At 40.1% G+C, this 20,003-nt stretch overlaps 1 protein-coding gene across 4 annotated transcripts in view; it reads right to left on the bottom strand.

Annotated features, from left to right (window-relative positions):
• Positions 1–2,823: 2,823 nt before the first annotated feature.
• Positions 2,824–20,003, bottom strand: part of samd4a (sterile alpha motif domain containing 4A) — a 53,964-nt gene continuing 36,784 nt past the window's right edge. For all 4 annotated transcript variants that reach the window (XM_084353116.1, XM_084353114.1, XM_084353113.1 and 1 more), the window contains 5 exons: positions 19,608–19,726; positions 18,884–19,085; positions 16,873–16,999; positions 12,842–12,925; positions 2,824–9,273 (listed from right to left, as the gene is read on the bottom strand). In XM_084353116.1, coding sequence (XP_084209242.1) covers positions 9,245–9,273; positions 12,842–12,925; positions 16,873–16,999; positions 18,884–19,085; positions 19,608–19,726 — 561 coding nt within the window. In that variant the 3' untranslated portion in view covers positions 2,824–9,244. The remainder of the gene's footprint in view (positions 9,274–12,841; positions 12,926–16,872; positions 17,000–18,883; positions 19,086–19,607; positions 19,727–20,003) is intronic.

Raw genomic sequence — 20,003 nt, forward strand, 5'->3', positions numbered from 1 at the left:
AAAGCTAGTAAACAAAGCTGAGAAAAAAAGTCATTTTTAAACGTGTGTATAGTGTCTTTTTAAATCATTTTCTCAGGTCTTCTGGAGACTTGGATTATGCCAGACAAGCTGTATGGAGCCATTTCAGGGATGTGCACAGACATTTTGGGAGGCAGGGGCTCAAGATGCAAAAAGTGGCACCCTGTTCAGACTGTAATGCACAGCGTTCAAACACTTTATTCCTTGAAAAGAAAAACACAAGTTTGAAGTGTTTTGATGAAATTCTTTCATTGTTCAGGTAACAGCCATGTTTCTGCTCTATCATGCTCCATTTATTACAGCCACGGGCCTAATCTGTTGGAAATAAAAAAAACATCATGATTCAGGAGTCACTTTTAGGAGACCTGTTAGAGAGGCGAGGGAACAGGCAGGTGCTCCCTGAAGATGTTTTCCACCATATAAACTTCAGGTTATAGCAGACCAGTTTTGTGTACTAAACCAAAGATGTCTGTGTACGTCTGGAAGAGCCCGGCGATGTCATGATTCAATTCAAGTATCTACTCTGGGAAACACGAGCATAGCTGCACATCGTGCACCGTTTCCTCAAACAAGATAGAACGAGACACCGGTCCTGCTGCATTCATGACTGTAAATGTAATGAATCACTAGAGAAGGATTTCAGACATCCTAGCCGTGGAGGACGAGGACAGATACCGGTCTGGCCTTTATCTAACCCAGTACAGACACAAATTCCAATATTATATTTACTCATTTTTGATGGGATATTTTTGATGTTTCTGCTGTCTGGAGAATATGGTATATGTCTGAAACAAGCAGGTATAACATACCAACAACTGTCAAATAGACCCCAGGCACATCGCACAGCTGCCAAACACACCCAGCTCAGCCACTCCACCTGACAAGTTCAGCTAGTCCACAAAAATGCCGTTAGGTTTATGACAAATAAAAACTGCAAGGAGTGGAGGAGTGGCGTAGTGCATCTCATTATATTAGTAAAAAAAATAATATTAATAATTTAATATTATAAATAGCACCAGTTAAGAGGGCTCAAGCCACTTTTGGGGTCTATCTGTGCATGTGCCATTTTATTTATTTATTTTTTCAGTTGTTTTTTTTTTTTACTTTTTAAAACAAGTCCCCATCGACTTCAGTTGTTAGGGAGAATGCTGCGACGCTGTTTTGCTGTGAAGCTAAAGAAATGTTTCTAAAATTCTCCCTGTTGAAGTTTGACAGTTGCTTATTTTCTGAATTACACACACAGTGTGATAAATCAGATCTCTTGTATACATGCAGCATGGACAGGAGACCCACAGTGTTCTCTCCAGACCTTCAGATTGTCTTCACTTACATACTGAGCTGGAACCTCATTGTCATTCCTGCATGTTTTACTACAGAGGCAGGGAGGTTTCTGTCAACACTGTCAACACTGTCAACGACTGAAGGTGGATGCTTGATGCTCAAACCTCCACAGCTGTGTTCAATAAGCTCACGAGCTCTCTGAAGGGCTTTCTGGAAAAAGTGGAACATCATGAACCGAAGCTGAAGTCGGGGGCCCACTGCTCGATTCAGCCCCGGGGCCAATTAGAGGGTTAATCTGGCCCTGAGCCCAGAGCGAACAGCAGAGACATGGAGCTGATCAAAACCTGGATGTCTGACAGAGACATGACTCAGCAGCTTTAGAGTTTTATAACATCACATTCATGCATTTCATTTGCCGTGAACCTCACAGAGACGAGGGTCTGGATTTGTATGGTCAGCTCTCCGGACTAAAGCAACAGATCGCGTCTGCAGTGTTTCTCTACGCTGTTCTGACTAAAGTGAAACATTTGGACTCATGTTACCGGATCAGTTGACGACGTTCAGTGAAGTGAAGTGAAATAACTTCACAAACATCACATGCTGTGTCACTTTAACTGCAGTTTGAACCTGTGAAAAGTTACAACCTGCAGCTTTAGAAGTTAAAATCTGTCACTGAAATGAAGAGAAAAGCTGCTCCACCATCAACACTGGAACACAGATGGTACATAATATAACTCCTTCAAATTATTTAGTTTCTTATCAGATTTTGATCAGTTTAAAAAAAAAAAAAATCGTTTTCATCATTAAAGCCACTTTGGTGCCCTCCACTGGTCATATGTAATATGATGCAATATAATAGTGTATGTTGATCCTCAACACAGAGTAGATATAAAGTTAAGAGTCTACAGGAGCAGGAAGTGGCATTAAAGGGAAAGTAACTCAAATTAGTACATAAGTGCAGTACTCCACAGCTGAGTACTCCAGACCATTACACAAACACATTTCAGATCATGGAGAAGGTGGGGTAACACTTTGTGACTGGACAGAACATTTCATGTTTTTATTGTGTACTGCTGTCAGCCTCAGTCTCGAACAAGAAGCGTTGTCTCATCTTTTCCTTAATCTGAAATGTTGTTTTCTGAAATCGTGACACATATTCCGAAAAGTTGTTGCGTGCATTTTGTGAAATAAAGTTATCTAACATGTTGTGTTTTAAAATTTGTTGCGTTTGTGAAATAATGTTGAATTTTGTGAAATGTTTTATAAAATCTTGTGAAATGTGTGTCATGAAAAGTAGTTTTTTGTAAAATGTTGCCTGATGCGAAATGTGTTTCGTGAAATGTGAAATGTGAAATGTTGTGTTTTGTAAAAAATGTCTTTTGTGAAATTTTGTGTTTTCTGAAAAGTTGTGTTTTGACCCTCAGGGCCACCGCAATTTGGTGAGTGTAAAAGAACAATAAACCTGTCAGGGCCTTTTTTCAAAGCCTGACTGATTCACACACACATACACACAGATGCACTGAAGGAGTTACAACTTTTTTTTTATGTATAACAGGGGCATGCCAAGTCACAGCATTCTGGTACGTCGCAACAAAATTACAGCAAGACACATTGAAAAACACTTGAACGTATTCACACAAACACACACACACACACCCTCACTTTCACACAGTCATTCACACTTGTTTTCTGTACAGACCAGAATAATTCATAACTTCATATCAGCATTAAGAAGTACCTACAGAGTACAGACACAACAGACCGAGTTCACCGCCGCGGGACACGTTCACACCGCACGCCCCAGAGTTCAATTCAGATTCAAGTTTGCGTTTGAACGTTCACATTTAGTTTCTGACAGCAGCACCAATCAGACTGGAAGCTGCTTTCATCAGAGAAGGTTTAACATCCAAAGTACGTACAAATTTACTTGGCTGTGAGACTGTAAATGTGGACGAAATGTGCTTTATTGGATCATTTAATTGCATTTGGGAAATATGGGAGATAATTATCTTTCCACATTCAGATCATAAATCTGGAGAATCAGCTGTTACAGAGAACTGATCCAATACCAATACTCAATCAGTGAATGTCATCACAACAGTGACTTAGACAGTTTCTCATGTCCCCTCAATGTGGCTGTCAATATTGAGCTACAGTAGCATGTTAGCACTTTTCTCTTTTTTGTTTACAACAAACTCTTATTAGATCACTGATCTTCACAGAGTTTTGAGAATCGATGCATCTCACTGCTGCGGAGTATGTTGACAGCTCAAATTGAGGAGAGTATTTGTGAGCTTGTTGTTCTTTGATAACAATCATTTAAATAACTTTTCAGGCTGAAATGGCGAGTGTTTGACCGTTACAGCCACTCAAATGTGATATTGTCTGACTTGGTCAGATGAAAAAAGCTCTTTGAGGAGATCACCTGCTCATGATGGACAGACATCTTCTTACTGTTTTCCTTTTGGTGCAGTTTATAACACAATGATCAGTTCTGTGACATTGAACCTGCATCAATAATTTGGTCACATGACAACGGGTCAGGGTTGGATCAGATTTATGATTTGGAAAGTTTGAAAAGCGCATTACAAATTAAATCATTTATTTCCTTCTACTGTGTCTAAACAAATCCATGGATCATCGAGGAACAAGAGGACACAATCTGAATTAGGACACTTGTAGCTGCAGAGTGAACATGACCCGACACAGCTGTCACTAGTTTCATCCTGTAACGTTACAGTTTTTAAAGTCTATATAAAACCATTTACATTTGGGGTGAATGTCTCGAGTACAAAAAAGGCACTGCCATTTGTTATTCTAAATATGACTTTCCCAGCCTTGTGCATGCAGTTTTAAAATATAAATTACACTGTTTTTCAATGTTCTCCTTTTCTTTTTTCTGCATTTTCTTCAATTTTTTGTCTTTTTTGTGTTTTTTTATTATTAAACATACAATATTCTTTTGTCAAATATATACGTAAGCCTGCAGTCAATACAGGACATCGGCTCTTTGATAAAATAAAACTAAATGACTTAAGGAGCACAGTCAAGCGGTAACACTTTGTTACAGAATGGATGCTGCTGCATTTACAACAAAAAAAAAAAAAAAAAAAAAAAAAAAGAAGAAAAGAAAAAAAAGTCTTGGCATCCCATAATGACATCATCTGACTAAACTGCAGAATCTATGACAAAAATAAAAGATACAAAACAGCATATATGTCTCGACTTAAAGTACATTAAATGTTTTTGGAATATCAAGGCGTTATCTAACTGTTAATACTGCAGTTTGCACAGCGTTAGAAGCACTCCTGGACACCCACAGAGCTGATATGCATTTAGAAAACATAAAAATAAAGCATTTGGTTTGAAGAGATGTGTAATGATCCAGACCTCAGAGCTATAACCCTCCAATGTCCCGTCAAAGGTCTGTTCTGAGTTCATGTGTCTTTGACCAAGAGATGCTGCAGGAAACCAAGGTTGAGTAGAAACTGGAGGCATGTGCTGTTGTTCTGAACTCTCAATACCAAACATGTAACTTTACTGTTCTATCACCTTGAAAAATCACATAAACTCAGGTTATTTAAACTCTGTTCTATAAAATGTGGCACAGACGAGAACTCGTGCTTGAATGCAAAACTGAAACAAATCTCCTGATCTTTGTATCAACACCTTTATAACTCAAACAATGCAACGTGGTATGATAGTAAAAGAAATACTGCAACAAATACAACAGTTCCATTAATCCCTTTGAATACATTACTACATACTGACTGCAGGTCATTTTAACAAGTGATGTAAAACATGTTTAAAGGATAAGGCTGCTGATAGTCTCTACTATCCGTTGCACAAATCCAATGAAAACACCAAAACCAACAATGAATGTATCTACAGGAATAAACCAAAATAAACCAAATCTACCCAAGAGTGACATCTCACTACCAGTCAGACTGACTGCACAAACACAACACAAGTGAAAGTGTTGTTATTAGTGTGATATTAAAGCATGTGTTGTCGATGAATGAGATGTCTACACTTTGAAACAACATCACGATAAAACCATATGTCAGCATATACATGACAAAGAAGTTTTCTACCTGAAAGTTATTGTCAATAAACATTGTGATAAGGGAGAGACCGATTAGTGACCTGGCTGATTATCGGGGCCAATAACCAAATTTTTTCTGATAATTGGTGTCAATGTTTTTTTGTGTCTAATTGCTGATAAAATCAATTAATTTCAAAATGCTCTACTCTGGCTGTGAGGCAGCATGCTTTCTCTTTCTGGCCCACAACACTATCTGAATCTGCAAAGTAACTAGTAACTAAAGTTATCAAATAAATGTAGTGGAGTGAAAGTATAGGGTAGCAGAAAATAGATATATTCAAGTACAGTACCTCAAAATTGTATTTAGTTACTTTCCATCACTTTTTATTCTAAATGCTGACACTAAGATTTAGATTTTTTGTTGCAAATGTATATAAGTTTCATCTGTATCAGCCCTGAAAAAAACACATTGGTCGATCCCTAACAATAAAGATTAACACCAGCCTTATCTTTTAAAGTAACATACAAACCTACAGTATAAACCTCTCCCACTCAGGCGCTAATATGCCAACAGCACCAAGATCAGACTCAGAATGGACCAATCTACTTCCCGGCCTGCCAAAGAACTACAAAAATACACCACTGTTTTGTTTGCCGACAGCCCGTCAGACATGAATTCTGTAACCGAACATGAATGGATGTATCTGTGATGGACCGGCTCCGGCTCTTGGCTGCGCTACGACAGCGAAGCTTCACATGAAAAATCTCAACATGACACTGATAGATACAAACAAGATTATAGTTCAACAACAGCAACAAAAAGAAGAAAATAGTCAAAGTCAACAATAACTATGTTAATATTTGAGATGTACGTATGGTCACCAGCCATAACATGTTAATACATATGGTACTTTAAATAATAATACACCTAAATGAGTAAAAGTATCACCTCTGCAAAAATTCTGAAAAAAAAGAAAAAAAAAAAAAAAAAAAAAGAATAAATAATTGTTTCTACTTTAAGTACTGATTCATATGGCAGTGACACTGAAACAGTCTGATTCTCTGTGAGGAGCATCAGAAAAAAACAAAACACGTCAAAGGTGTAACATCAGTTTCTCCATTCAGGATTAAAATGGGTTCATGTCACATTCATGCTTTGGTGGAGTCTTCATCTTCGTTCAAAGACGTACTGATCACATCTGATTGGCTCTTATAGACTCAAAGTATAAGAGCAGAAAACACACACACACACTCGAAATACTGAGACAAAAATCTGGTGTGTGTGTGTATGTGTGTGTGTGTGGACTGTTTGTCTGAGCACGCACTGATCCAGACTGTCAGAGGCAGAATAAGACACCATAACAGAATTTCTGCATGTTTTACTCCCTTTAAAGCAGTTAACACATTGAGTATGTCAGTGCTTGCTATCTTAAAGTGTACTGTAGTGTTTAAATTGCTACATTACGTTTGCCCAAACTCGTAGTTATCCTGTTAGGGTATAAAACTGCATTTATCACAGCAAACATCATGGCTGCATTTATATTCGTCAACACTTTTGTTGTTTGGTTTGTTTGTGTGTACAGATCTTTTAGAAAACCTGCACTGCAACTTGTAAAAGTAAATGCAGACATACCATTTATTTACTGTGAATGGAAGTTAATTTTAAACTATTTAATTATTTCAATACCATAATAAAATGAGTGAAAACTTGTGTTTGCTTGAAAGAAAAACATTTTAAAAAAAAAGTGTAAAGTGTATTCAAATGGAAGTAAATGGGCTAAAACATGCACAAACACTGGTATGATCCTTTAACTGTGAGTATTTTCACCTCCAACATCCACCACCAGACAAACAAGCGAGTGTGGATCTCATCTCTTCTATCTGCTCCATTTGATCCGACTCCAAAGCTCCAAACAGTTTCTTTGAGCCTTGAACATTTGGATTTTAGTGTATCACATTATCATATCAAGTGCAGGATACAAAAGGTACTATAAAATTGCAACAAACTAATGAAGAAACTAAACAATAATAATCAATAACCCTCACTGATGACCATTTGGGGTCAGTACTCTCAGCACACGTGCTCAGTTGAAAGCAGCACAGAGGGGGGTTTCCTATCCAGCTTATATCTATATAAACCTATTCTTATAAAGTCTGTATCAGACACAATAAACTGAGGATTAAATATTAAGACACAGAAAAACCATGAGACTTAAAAAAAAGAAAATAAATTCCATGTAGGCCTGCACTGACAGACTAACAGACATAGACGCATGTTACACAGGCTGCAGCACTGATATCTCCCCAAATGTTGCTCATGAATGATTTTTCAATGATCTGCAGATTGCCTGTGTGTCCATGGGCTTCAGTGTCTGTCCTGCCATGACTGTGTTTGGCCAGCAGGTGGAGGTAAGCACTAATGAGACAATCTCTGGGAAAACTACCCTTCATGGATTGACAGTGTGTGATTTCTCCAGTGTTGCAAACCTCTGAGCAACACGGTCCGAGTGGAAACCAAATCGACCTCCTGTTTTTGTTTCTGCCACTCCGCGTTTCACACGTTTCACAATCTTCCTTTCCTCCAAGAAAGATATTTAGTTGTAACATGCAGCTTAAGCATATCACCCTGCTTTAGAAAAACAACTAAACTCAGTATCTGAACATGCAGACAGCTGTATTAATCTCCCATTACGTGTATAAAAACCTACATTTTCAATGCGTTGCGCCTACAACGGCTCTAAATTCAAAGAGTTCATAGACTACATGCTATGGATTTAAATATGTAACTGACCGGTGCCAGATTCACTTCCTCCTACACTCACTCACAGACTCACAATATGATTAGACATGACATCACCTTCCTCTGTCATCATCAGCCGATCAGAGGTCCTGCCTCTGATGTCTTCCTCTTCCAAACATCCGCTTCCCTCTCCAGTATCACTTCAGCTCGATCCTTTCTTCTACTACTTCCTGTGTCTTTCTCCACGTCACCTTCTTTCCTCTTACCCCTCTTCACACGTCTGCTCTACCTCCTTCTCTCACGTTCCCTCTTGGTAAAAGTTCAAGCCAACATGTCTTTGTCGTCGGCTGCTAAAATAAAGAATAAGCACGTTGGTTGTAAACTAGCGTGATGGCTACTCATGGGACGTAAAGCTGGTAGACAGCCAAGGCTTTACAGAATAATACACAATTCATACCTGAAATTCATACATGTTTCTGTACCCTTTGAAAGTAGCATCATTATGTAAACAATAAATACATACAATACAAATAAATGATTTTTTTGCCACCCAATACTGAGGAAGAGGCCTTCCCGAGCTCTACAAGCGTCCTCACTGAAAACAGTCAAGGAAATCCCAAACTTCCTTCTGCGTCTTTCTAGCTCTGCTTGTCTCGTCTTGTTTTTGGGTCTGAGGTACTGTTATGGATTTGAAAGATGCCACGAGCTGTGGTCGATGTGCGGGGACCATAGGGTGTCGGAGAGGGAAAGGGCCTCAGTCTCACTGGGCCCTGATCCACAGGCCAGCGTCTCCCTTCTGCTGGGGCTGACTGGACTGCAGCACTGCTTCTGGCCTCCCCAGAGGGGGGCGCTGTTCACACACTGTCCAGGCCGTGTTCAAGGCTTTTCTCTCTCCTCACCCAGATGCAGGTGACTGTGAGCATGCTGGCAGAGCAGGAAGTGTGTTTTTCCGACCCAATGGACGGTGCCAATGTGATAGCTTGTGTTTGCCGTTTGATGAGCGGCTCTCTTGTGTTTCTTGGATCCTGCCCGATCCTTTGGTTGAGCTCTACCATTGGCTACAGGGAGAGGGGACAGGAGGGCTGGTGACCTCGAGATGACTTATCGTGAGAGAGCCTCGTTGAACCTGCGCTGTCCTACTGCTCTCACAGGTCCTCGTTTCATATTGTTGATGTGCGGTCAGCACCGTCTAAAAAGAATAAGCAGAGAGAAGAAAAGGCATCAAGGTTTAACTCAGTGAACATATAGAGAGTGTTAGTGCTGTCACTGTCAATTCAGGATCCCCATGAAGACAAAACTGTAAACGTTCATTTTCCTTCGTACATTATTGAATGTAAGTTGTTTGTAAGCCTCTTTGGGCTATAGAGTATTGACTGTAAGCCTTGTATGCATAAGATTTAATGTGAATGCCCTCATCTGTTAGTAAAGAAGGCCCAAAGCTTTTCTGACTTGATGAACAGTGAGGGGCCAGGGCCCACACTGTCATGGTGAGAGAACAACACATCTGTCAAAATACTGATAGAGCCTTTCAGAGAAAAACAACAGTCTGACAGCTGTTGCCTCTGGTGTGGCTGCAGAGGAAAATGTTATCAAGCTACGCACTGGTGGACATTTTGATTCCACAAACAGAAAGACTCCATCATGATATTGAAAGGGCAGGTTAATGTCGTTATGGGCTGTTGTTGAGTAGTACAGCAAAGTACATAATATACTGAATAACACACGAGTCAGGTGTAAGCAGAGCAGCTAAAGCTATAAGTACATGTTTGTTTTAAGTTTGTTATTGAATTGTTTTTGATCTTATTTTAATTTTTATGTCACACCCGCAGTCGTCCTCCAAAAAGAGATATGCCTTTTCATTTTGTGCAGTTTGACCTGTCGTGTACATTATTTCATCATGTCAATGATGCAATGCAATGATATTCTACAGACAGAGACATTGAAACTTGTGCAGAACTGGTATTATGTCTAAATGTCTGACCACTTATCGTTTTCAGATCAGATATTTATGCACAAGAGAAATCCTTCGTGCTGCCACACACACACACACACACACACACACACACACACACACACACACACACACACACACACACACACACACACACACACACACACACACACACACACACACACACACACACACACACACACACACACACACACAAAGCAGCACTTGTCTGGCGTTCTGTGCTGAGCACTGAGGCCCACTGTCTTCACCTCAGGATGGGGGGAGTTGGCACCGACTTTGACCCAGACTAAAATTCACTGTACATGGGAACATTCTGCTTAGGTCACCATCTTGACTCAAACCACTGCAGTATAATGCTGACAGATTTATATCTGTGTTCAATGTTCAAATTTATCAAGTTTGCCAAAACAGCAAAATGTCAATTTTCTCAAACATATATAACGGTCAGCTGTCTGAGGTTCCTCAACAATTAATCATCACTTCCCAAAACCTAGTCCACACTAAACCTGAGACCAGTGTATTAAAATGATCAAAAGTTACAAATTTAGTGGTTTAGAATGTCTTGACTTTAGGTCTATGACTGCCCCCTGTCAACATAAACATGTCCACATGAAGCAGCAGGACTATGATGCAGCCTCACTAACAAGGTGATTAGAAATATCATGCTACCTTTTCTGTCATTCAAAAATATTTCCCGATTTCTTCCTCTACAGTAAAATGTGAACACGACAAACAGCTATTCCAACAGTCACTCATCAACTTGCAGTTACAAGATAATGTGGATGAAGAACTTTGTATGAGATTTCATGATGTAATGCTACAAATAAAGCTGTATAGCAGGTCATATCTGAAAGTGTCAAATATATTTGTGAGTGAGAGTGTTTGCTAAACCATCTTTTCTTTTCTGGCTCCTCTCATTTTATTTCCCTCTTGAGCTGAACTTGCCTCGGCTGTTGACAGAATCGCTGTCAGATTTCAAACTTGGCGAGTTTTGGACCTGCTTGGCCTGACTGGACCAACCAAATATAACACATGTGAAAAAGCCTTGTTGGGCTCCAACAAGTCTGGAGTTATTGATGGGCCAAAGCCTCCAGACTTTAAGCTTTTCATACAAAAGGATGATTGACTGAGTGTTGCAGCGGGCCAGTCAGCCTTAAGATCAGTGTTGAGATCAACTAAGGTGGCTGAGCCTGAATATTACTCAATAACTGATTGACTGATATGACTTTTGGACACGGTGGAACCTTTGGCTTTTAATATAACAGAATTTCTGATTGAGTTGATCCAACTGCAGCCCTGTTCAGAAGCTTTTAGGACTGAAGCTGAAAAAACTGAAGCAATAGAGTCAAAGTGCGTCCTGCTTAGATGTTTATTCCAGATACATACCGAGTGCCATGCACAAAACAAATCTGATGAGTTGCATACAGGTGTACAGAATGCTGCTGGCAAGTAGCAGGGTCCTGTTTCTAATAAATAAATGATGTGGTATCAGATCAGTGCATAGACTCATGTACGCTTCCATCGCAGTATCAGAGGCATTTCCAATACTATATTGGTGTATCTGTACAACCCTAATTCTTATGTGCAAGTATGTCATCGTATTACCCCTGTTACAGGAGCCCTGATAAGCCTGTGAAACTACAGTTTGCAAGCTATATTAAAACACAAGACTGTTGGTATATCAATATCTGGTGGCTGTCAGCTACCTGTGCAGTACTGTCAAAAACAACTTGAGTGATACAATAATAAAGGTCAATGACAGCAGTTGTTTCTGGGATGTCTTTAGGTTATGCCAAGAGTACCACAAAATTGATAAAAATGAGAAGGGATAAAAACTGTCAAATGCAGCAAATTGCATCTTTAGCCAAAACATGCCTCTTTTGCCGCCAAAAAAACCCCAAAAGTTCATGTGACTATGAGAGATAGATGACAACAGAATCAATGCACTGATGTATTGTATGTGTGTTTTTTTTTCTTTGAAAACCTAAAAGTGTCAAATAGATTTACTTTGGACAGAAAAACCCTGTTTTATTAATTGTTTAGTGGTACCGGTACCAGGCTGCCAGTCTGACTACATCACCAGTCAGTCTTCATTCTCCTGGGACATTTCATGCCCGGTGGCAGCTACAATTGCTTAGTGAAAGCGTGGTTTTTAGAGAACCAATCGTGACACATATGGTGCAATTATTCTATAGCCATTACATTGTTCACTCAACATTTACTTCGTAATGACAAGTGAAAGCAAAGGCCTTGTCTAGTGCCAGTTTAATACTGTTGTTAGTTCATTCACGTCACATATTCTGCATGAAGCTGGACGGGGAAAACAAATCATTAAAACACTGCTCTAGTTTATCATTCCTGTCTTCAGTTGTGGGCTACAACCTGAAGAAATATACAAAACAGTATTAAAATCAAACCATGGCAGCCAGATACCAAGGTGGATTCATTCTCAACAGCTGAGATAAGTCAGCTGGTACAACAAGGACAGACTGTTCTCTGCAGTGAAGTGTCTTGGATATCAGAAATCTGGACAATATTATGATCATACATAGAGGGATATAAATAACCACATTATTCTACGATCCATTTAAACATCACATCTCAAATATGATCAAAGACTGCATGAGGCATATAAACAGCAGGATAGTGTTCATGTGATAAAGAGACACACAGACTAACAGGAGGGAAGATTTACATGTTCTTGAACCACAATTATTCTCTAGATATCAAGTGTATCTGATGTATTATGGTTGAATAATCAGGATCAATTAAAACTGCGTCTTACCTCCCAAGGCGTGCTCTGTCATACTCAGACACAGAGACTCAAGGCGATTGTTGATGTCTGGCTCTGTCACCGGCAACTGAACATCTGTACAGCAACAAAAACAAATGTGAAGAAAAATCAGTATCAGAGATTAAATTATATTCATATTAAACAATGATGCGAATAAAATGTCCTGATAATGATCACAGCAGGTTCAGCAATCATTGTTTTTTTACAGTTGATTCTCTCCATTGCAGAAATGATGTACAATATCAGTGAACCCATTAAGTGATGAAAAGCTGCATTAGGTTTTCATTGACCTCACACACTCTTAATCAGACGCCTCTGGTCACAATGAAACAGAATCAAGAAGATCCTTAAACCTTTTTTCCCCTTTTCTTCATAAATCAGCATCAGACGAGTTGGCAAAGGACAAAAGAAATCAGATCAGTTCCCTGGGACAATGTTGTCCACTCGACCAGTGTGTAGCCTCAATAATCAGATTATACCACCCAGTTAGCTCTAGCACTGAGACACATGCTACATCAAAACAATGACTGCGCTGCTACAACAGGAGCATGCACGTGTGCGCGCGTGTGTGTGTGCTTGTGTGTGAGAGAGACTTGATTGGGGACAAAATTCAAACTCACTAATTGAAAATAATATGTATTGTAATTGATGTTTTTTGCTTTGACCTGGATGGTAATACAAAGAAAATAAGACCCAACCTAAATCCTCATTTAAGACAACAGAACTGACATCAAGAAAACTTGATATTGACCATCATATGGATGAATGAACACTGATATTTCAGTATAGCCTTCTTATGCTGCTTAACAGTCCTCCTGATAAACTTCTTCATGTAAGTTTATCTTAAAATTCTGCTTTATGTACTGTGTGATTTGTTATGTGCCCAAGTAGTATCTTTTAGAAAAAAAAGCTCTAAAAGGGAAATATTGCTTTTGTTTAATTCCAAGCAACCAACCTTTACCATAGTAATACATGAAATAACAGAAGATGCACATGTATATATGGATTTTTGACAGACAATGTATTGACAGCTGTTTTAATAATTGATTAATCGTTCACATTCATTGGTTCCAATTTCTCACATGGGATGATTTTCTTTGTAAACTGAATTCTTTTTTTTTTTTTTTTTACCATAATGTGTAGCCCCTTTTGACATTTGAAAGACTAAACAAATAATTGTTTAACTGAGAAAATAATTGCCTGTTTAATTAATAGTTAATTTTACAAGAGATGTTCTGATACAATTTTTTTCCTTCCAGATACCGATTCCCGATCTGATACCAGTGCGTGTTAAAAAAACAGCTGTATCTACTACTAACCCTGTATAGATGTGGTATGATTGCTATCATTGTTGTATGGCCTGACTCAGGTAAAACCTTGCAGTGACTGATTGCCATACAACATTCTTTTATTATCTGTCATGACCGAAGAAGGACGAATAAAGAAATCTAGGAATAAATAACAATTCCTTTAAAAACTGTTAAAGTTTAAAACAGTAGTGTAACAGCAACTTAAATAAATCTAGGAATAAATAATTCCCTTAAAAATTACTTACAGAACTCGTTCGCCTGCATGTCTTTCAGCCTACATGAAATGTGTTCCCTCACTCTCTCAAAATTTGGGGAGAGCAGTTTTTTCCGTGCTCTTTCATGTGATGCGTCTTCAAATGCTTTATAAGGTTGCTGGTGTTGAAATTGGCAACACTCATGCTACCCCTCAAAATTACAGCCTTGCCTATTGAACATATCGCCGTTTTACTGGTGGGGTTATCCAGAGTAAAATATTGCCAAATAGCTGACATGTTGCTAGCTCCGTCTGACTCCTGTGAAATCAACTTCTTCGCTGCTCTAACAACAGTAGTTGCCAGGGGCAGCCCAGTGCAAATTCCTGTCTTGGCTTTTAGAGCAGTGAAGCAGAATTGATTTCCGGTGTGTAACCTTAATACCGATACCTGCATTTTCAGCAGTATTGACGGCATTTCCGATACTGTTATCGGAATTGGAACAACTAAATATAACCCTTAGTTGCAGCCCTCCCATCATTAACCAGCAGAAGGACTTCATTATCAGACATACTGCACATCCTAGTTCCACAGTTTCCGACCGGTAACATAATAATAATAATAATAATAATGTTACAACATTCTAACCTTATTAACAGATGCTCATCACATAAATTCTTTCTTTTGTTATTTTCTTTTACTTTTTTCTTTCCATCTCTCAGGTGCTGGTAACAGTTGACCATGTCAGCCTGAACTGTGAGCAGCGAGGAGACTGTTTTGTAGAGGGTTGGACTGAGGTTGGAGGAGGGAGTATGTGTGTGTTTTGGGGGGGTGTATTTGGGCCACAGTACAGCCTAGCAACCCCTTCCAGCCATTTAGTCCCTAGCTGAGTCTTCAACACAGGCTGGCCAGTGAAAATCCCTTGTGGCCAGAGAGAAAAGCTGAGTTAGGCCCAGTAGTCCACACTGGGCTATTTATAGGCTCCAAATCCACCCCCCAACACTCCCCTGCTCCACACACCCCTCCGCCCCCTGTACACACAGTCTTACAGCCACACAAACACACACTGAGGAAAACTCTGCACATAGACACACACTTGTTCCTTCATCCGCTCTTTTTTTTCTCTGCTGTGTCTCGCTTAATAAGTCTCTTTATCCATCTGTTGGCACAGAGAAAGACATAACCCATATATACACAGAGACAGTGGAGGGTAAGGAGGAGGTCTAGCCTTTCAAATCAGTTACTCTGGCCGAAACCCAGCTGTACCCACCCTTGAGGGTGACTGCTATGTGTGCATGACTCTGCAGAGTTGTCAAAGAATGAGAGATGGAGGGATGGGAAAGAGAGAGGGAGAGAGAGAGATGGGAAAGTTAAGAAAGAGAGGGAGTCAGGGAGAGAGGGAAGGGAAGGAAAGTGGGCCAGGGAGCTGTGTCCTCGCCGCACAAAGAGCCTCATTGTGAGACTCCTCTGACTCTTTCCTCCCTCCCTGCCTCTATCTCTTCCTCTCTCACATACAGTCTCCACTCTCCCTCCAACTTCCCTCCTCACTCCTGCTTTATTTAAATCCGTTTTTCCTCTTTATTCTAAAAAAAGGCCACTTCTAGTGTGCGAGCATGTGTGTTTGTGACCGAGTGGAGGAAGTCCCAGCATGTGCCATTACTGTCCACTGTTCCTGTGGGACAAAGTCCAGTCAGCAGAGGCTACTAAAAGTCACTCTGCCCGGTGCTGTTGATTACCATGACCCGGGCCTGAGTGGGCATACTGTCTTGTGAGCATAAGAGCCAAGGACTGGAAAATATATTCCAGTGCCTCTGAGAGAAACAATACAGCATTCTTGTGTTAAACAGGTTTTTCATCTCGATAACAAGAAGAAAGTGAAAGTGAATACTTCTAATGGTCATTGTTCTGAGCTTCACATAAGGTTTGGCTTGATAAATCTATTAGAAACACTTGCCATCATCCGAACATTAGTTTTTTTTTAGGAATACTTAATTGTAATATTTAATATTTTAATATTTTTTGGGCCAAACCTGCACAATGAATGCCAAAAAAGGGTCAGCACCCAGCCCAAACATGGCAAAAAAAAAGAAGAAAATTAACAACAGAACACAAACAATCAATTGTTTACAGCAGTTGTTACAGCAACTGGCTTCATAGAAACCCAGGGAAGTCATCCATTGGCTGCTTAAAGCTAAAATCAAATTCTTTCACATCCAGCAAGATGAAGAACTTGTTTCAACAACAAGATCAAAAACATTTAATTGACACGAGCAACTGATCACACAAAGATACATCCCTATGTGCTGGCATCAAAATCATTATTTTTTGAATCATCTGTCATGTTTTTATAGCAGTTTTAGACGCACATAAAATATTCTAAAGAGGGGCAGAGTTACTATGCTACGTACACCATATATAAGTAAATAAAATATAATAAATATACGTTTTTCGAATCATCTACATCTGTCACATCATCCCAGTGTTGTGCGTTTGTAATAGTGTGTTGCCAAGCATTTCTTACCAGATTGTTGGAACATGACCATGGTTTGTGGTGTGGTGTGAACTGGCAGGGAGCGGGTCCTCTGCACCGAGCTGTGGGTCCGGCTGGGCATGCTGTTGCTTCCTCCAGGGTTGGCAAACCACAGACCCTGAGGAGGATGTTTTAACATTAAATTAACTTGTTGAACATGCCAACACCTCTGGAGGATTAGTGTCATAGTTATGGTTAAAAAACATGTATCGTCTGACAGCTGAAATCTAAACCAACACCATCATCTCATCTACTGTTTCAGTTTCATTTTATGGAAATCTGTTCAATAGTTTTTGGGCTGTTCTGCTCAAAAATGCAACTAAACTTATTTTGAAATATAAATGTGCTGAGATGACAATCGTCAACATTAGTGTAATCAAGTTTTTCCTGTATTGGAAAATAGAAATCATTTTAAAATATTTACACAAGCACAATAATATGTGATGATTTCCTGGGCCGCATGGCATTTATTGAGTGTCCCTTGTGGTACAAAGAAAGTTAAATACGACTTTTTGAGCAATTGCTGCATTTAGACTTTTTCATTTTAAACAGGTGTTTTATTAGCTAACGACACGAGTCCACCAAGAATGCCCCAGAAGGCAAAGCCATGAATCCGATATAATTTGGTGCTGAAATTTTAAGCTTGCACATCCTGCACTTACTTTCAACTAATTTCCTAAACCACTGCTTTTAACATATTGCTATACCTTCAATGATCAAAGAGGAATATGAAATGAGCAAGCTTGAGAGTAGTTGGGTCTAAGATCAATGCCAGAGCGTCTTCAACATTTTCACCCCCCACACTCCTGTCTGGATGTCTGGCCCACACCTAATGACAGTCTCAGACGCTCACCACATGAATTCCTAACTGTAACCTGCCTATTATACCCCCAACACCATTACCACACGCCCCTCCCCTCACCTCTCTCCCTCTGCCCTCCCTCCTCACGGCCCTCCAGTGCCACGGGCCAGGGAAAAACAGGAAATGCCTGTGCACTGTTCTCACTGCCTCTGACTGGCTCTCTCACTCTCATACACACTCATACATACTCTCCCTCTCTCTCTCTCACTGCCCCTCCTCCTCCAACACCACAGCTACCTCTCCCAAACTATGACTCACATATTTCCCTCCCACCCTCTTTCTCCTTCTCTCTCTACACATCCAGACTACAGTCCCACACAAGAAGGTCCAACGTAAGGAGGAGGAGGAACTGAGGTATTTCCTCCCATTGTAAGGGATGAGAGAAAGAGAGAGAGGGATAGAGAGATAGATAGATAGATAGATAGAGATATAGATATAGATAGAGATAGGGAGAGAGAAAGAGAGAGAGAGAGAGAGAGAGAGAGAGAGAGGGAGAGAGAAAGCGCAAGAGGTTCCCAATGAACTGGGTCAGCCGAGACCAAAGTGTGCCAGGATGGGCCTGAAACAGCTCCACAGCTCCTCCTGTTTCAGTGTTCGGCACTGACGCAGGGCCTCTGGTATGTGGGGTGACCTGCCTACGAGTTCCATCCACCTCACTTCATTCGCAAAACTCCACCACTGCTCCTCTTCCTCACCCCACATTTTTTTGTCATGGAGTAAAAAGTCTATTTCAGGCAGAATACGTGCTGAGGGAGGAATTCTGCTGCCCAGGTTATTGTAAACATCCTGGAATGTATTATTACACATCTCAAAATGTTCCTCTGTACAGTCATGAACACCAGTCAGTTTTCCAGTTGCTACACCCACAGGATAATACCAATGAAATTAACTCCTGTTTTACTGTATTACAGATCTTAATCTGATCTTCAATATTCTCATGCTATTTTATCTTCACATATACAAAAACATGTAAATACTAATAAATAATAATGTGGTAACTGAAAGGCTCATCAAACCATTACACCCATGCTGATTTAACTCCTTAAATCAAACTTTAATGTCTGTCCTTGTTATCTAGCCTGTACTTGCACTCCCTGTTCTCCCTACTGATTTACTCTCATCTCTCCCAGAACGACTCACCTGTCTCCCCTGCTTGGGGCCGGTGGGTGTGCTGCTAGAGCTGCGGGGCGTGGGCCCCAGCAGCCCCCCGCTGCCCAGTGGGCCCAGCCTGGCAACCGGCAAACTCCTGGAGGGCATCTGGAACTGGCGGAGGCTCCTCCTGGCCGACACACTGCTCCCAACACAACTAGCGGTGGGGAGAGAGTTGGACTGGCCGAAACGGCTGCAGCAGGGCGAGAAGTGACACAAGCAAACACTGGTTGAATTCCTGATTGCAGGTGTTGGAACTGTGTAAACAAATCAATTTTTCAAATAATGAGCCACACATAAATGCCAAAAAGGAGCAAGACTAGGAGGGAGAAAGACTAATGTTCTAAAATAAAGTTTATTCATTCAAAATTAAATTAACACGCATAATTTGAATTTTATCTTTACTCTAGCAGCGGTGATGATTTCATCAAACACTGTAAAATGAATGAATCCTTCTCTAACTCACTTCTCTATTCGCTTACATTTATAAAAATAAGGGGAATCAGTGAACTACATGAATAGTGTAGTTGTCATATTTGCTCTGTGTACACCCATTCTAATGGTTTCTGACATTTTTCACTCATACGATAAATGACACCCAGAGATTTGTATTCTTTTCACACAACCTGGATGTTCTGGATGTTCTGGATGTTTTATTAAAGTGAGACTGATCTTGATTCAAACCATTAAAGCTACTGCAGGTCTGTGTGTTTACCTCCTCTGCGGTCGGTACCCTGCAATGTCAAGGAGGGTTTTCCTCGGAATGGACCGGAACAGCCTCTGGACCTGTTGTTTCCATGACAACAGCCTCTTCTTCTGTGTCTCAGTGAAGGACTGTCAGGGAGGGGGAGGGGAGAACAGGCAGTATGAATCAGGGATGACATGAAGCCTGGCTGAGGATGTACAGGTGCATTGTGTTAAAACAAATGAAACGGATATGTTTCTCTAACTCAAGAGTTTTAAAGAGACACAGAGTGGTTAGAGCTGAATGTATGTTTTATGGTATATCCATGTATACTGTATCTGTACTTTTACACTGATCTGATTAGGATTGAAATGTTTCCTCAAGTAACTCAATAACTCAATGACTACAAAGCCTCATATTTAATTT

Source organism: Pagrus pagrus, assembly GCF_965226575.1.
Source record: "Pagrus pagrus genome assembly, chromosome: 1".
Classification (NCBI taxonomy): domain Eukaryota; kingdom Metazoa; phylum Chordata; class Actinopteri; order Spariformes; family Sparidae; genus Pagrus; species Pagrus pagrus.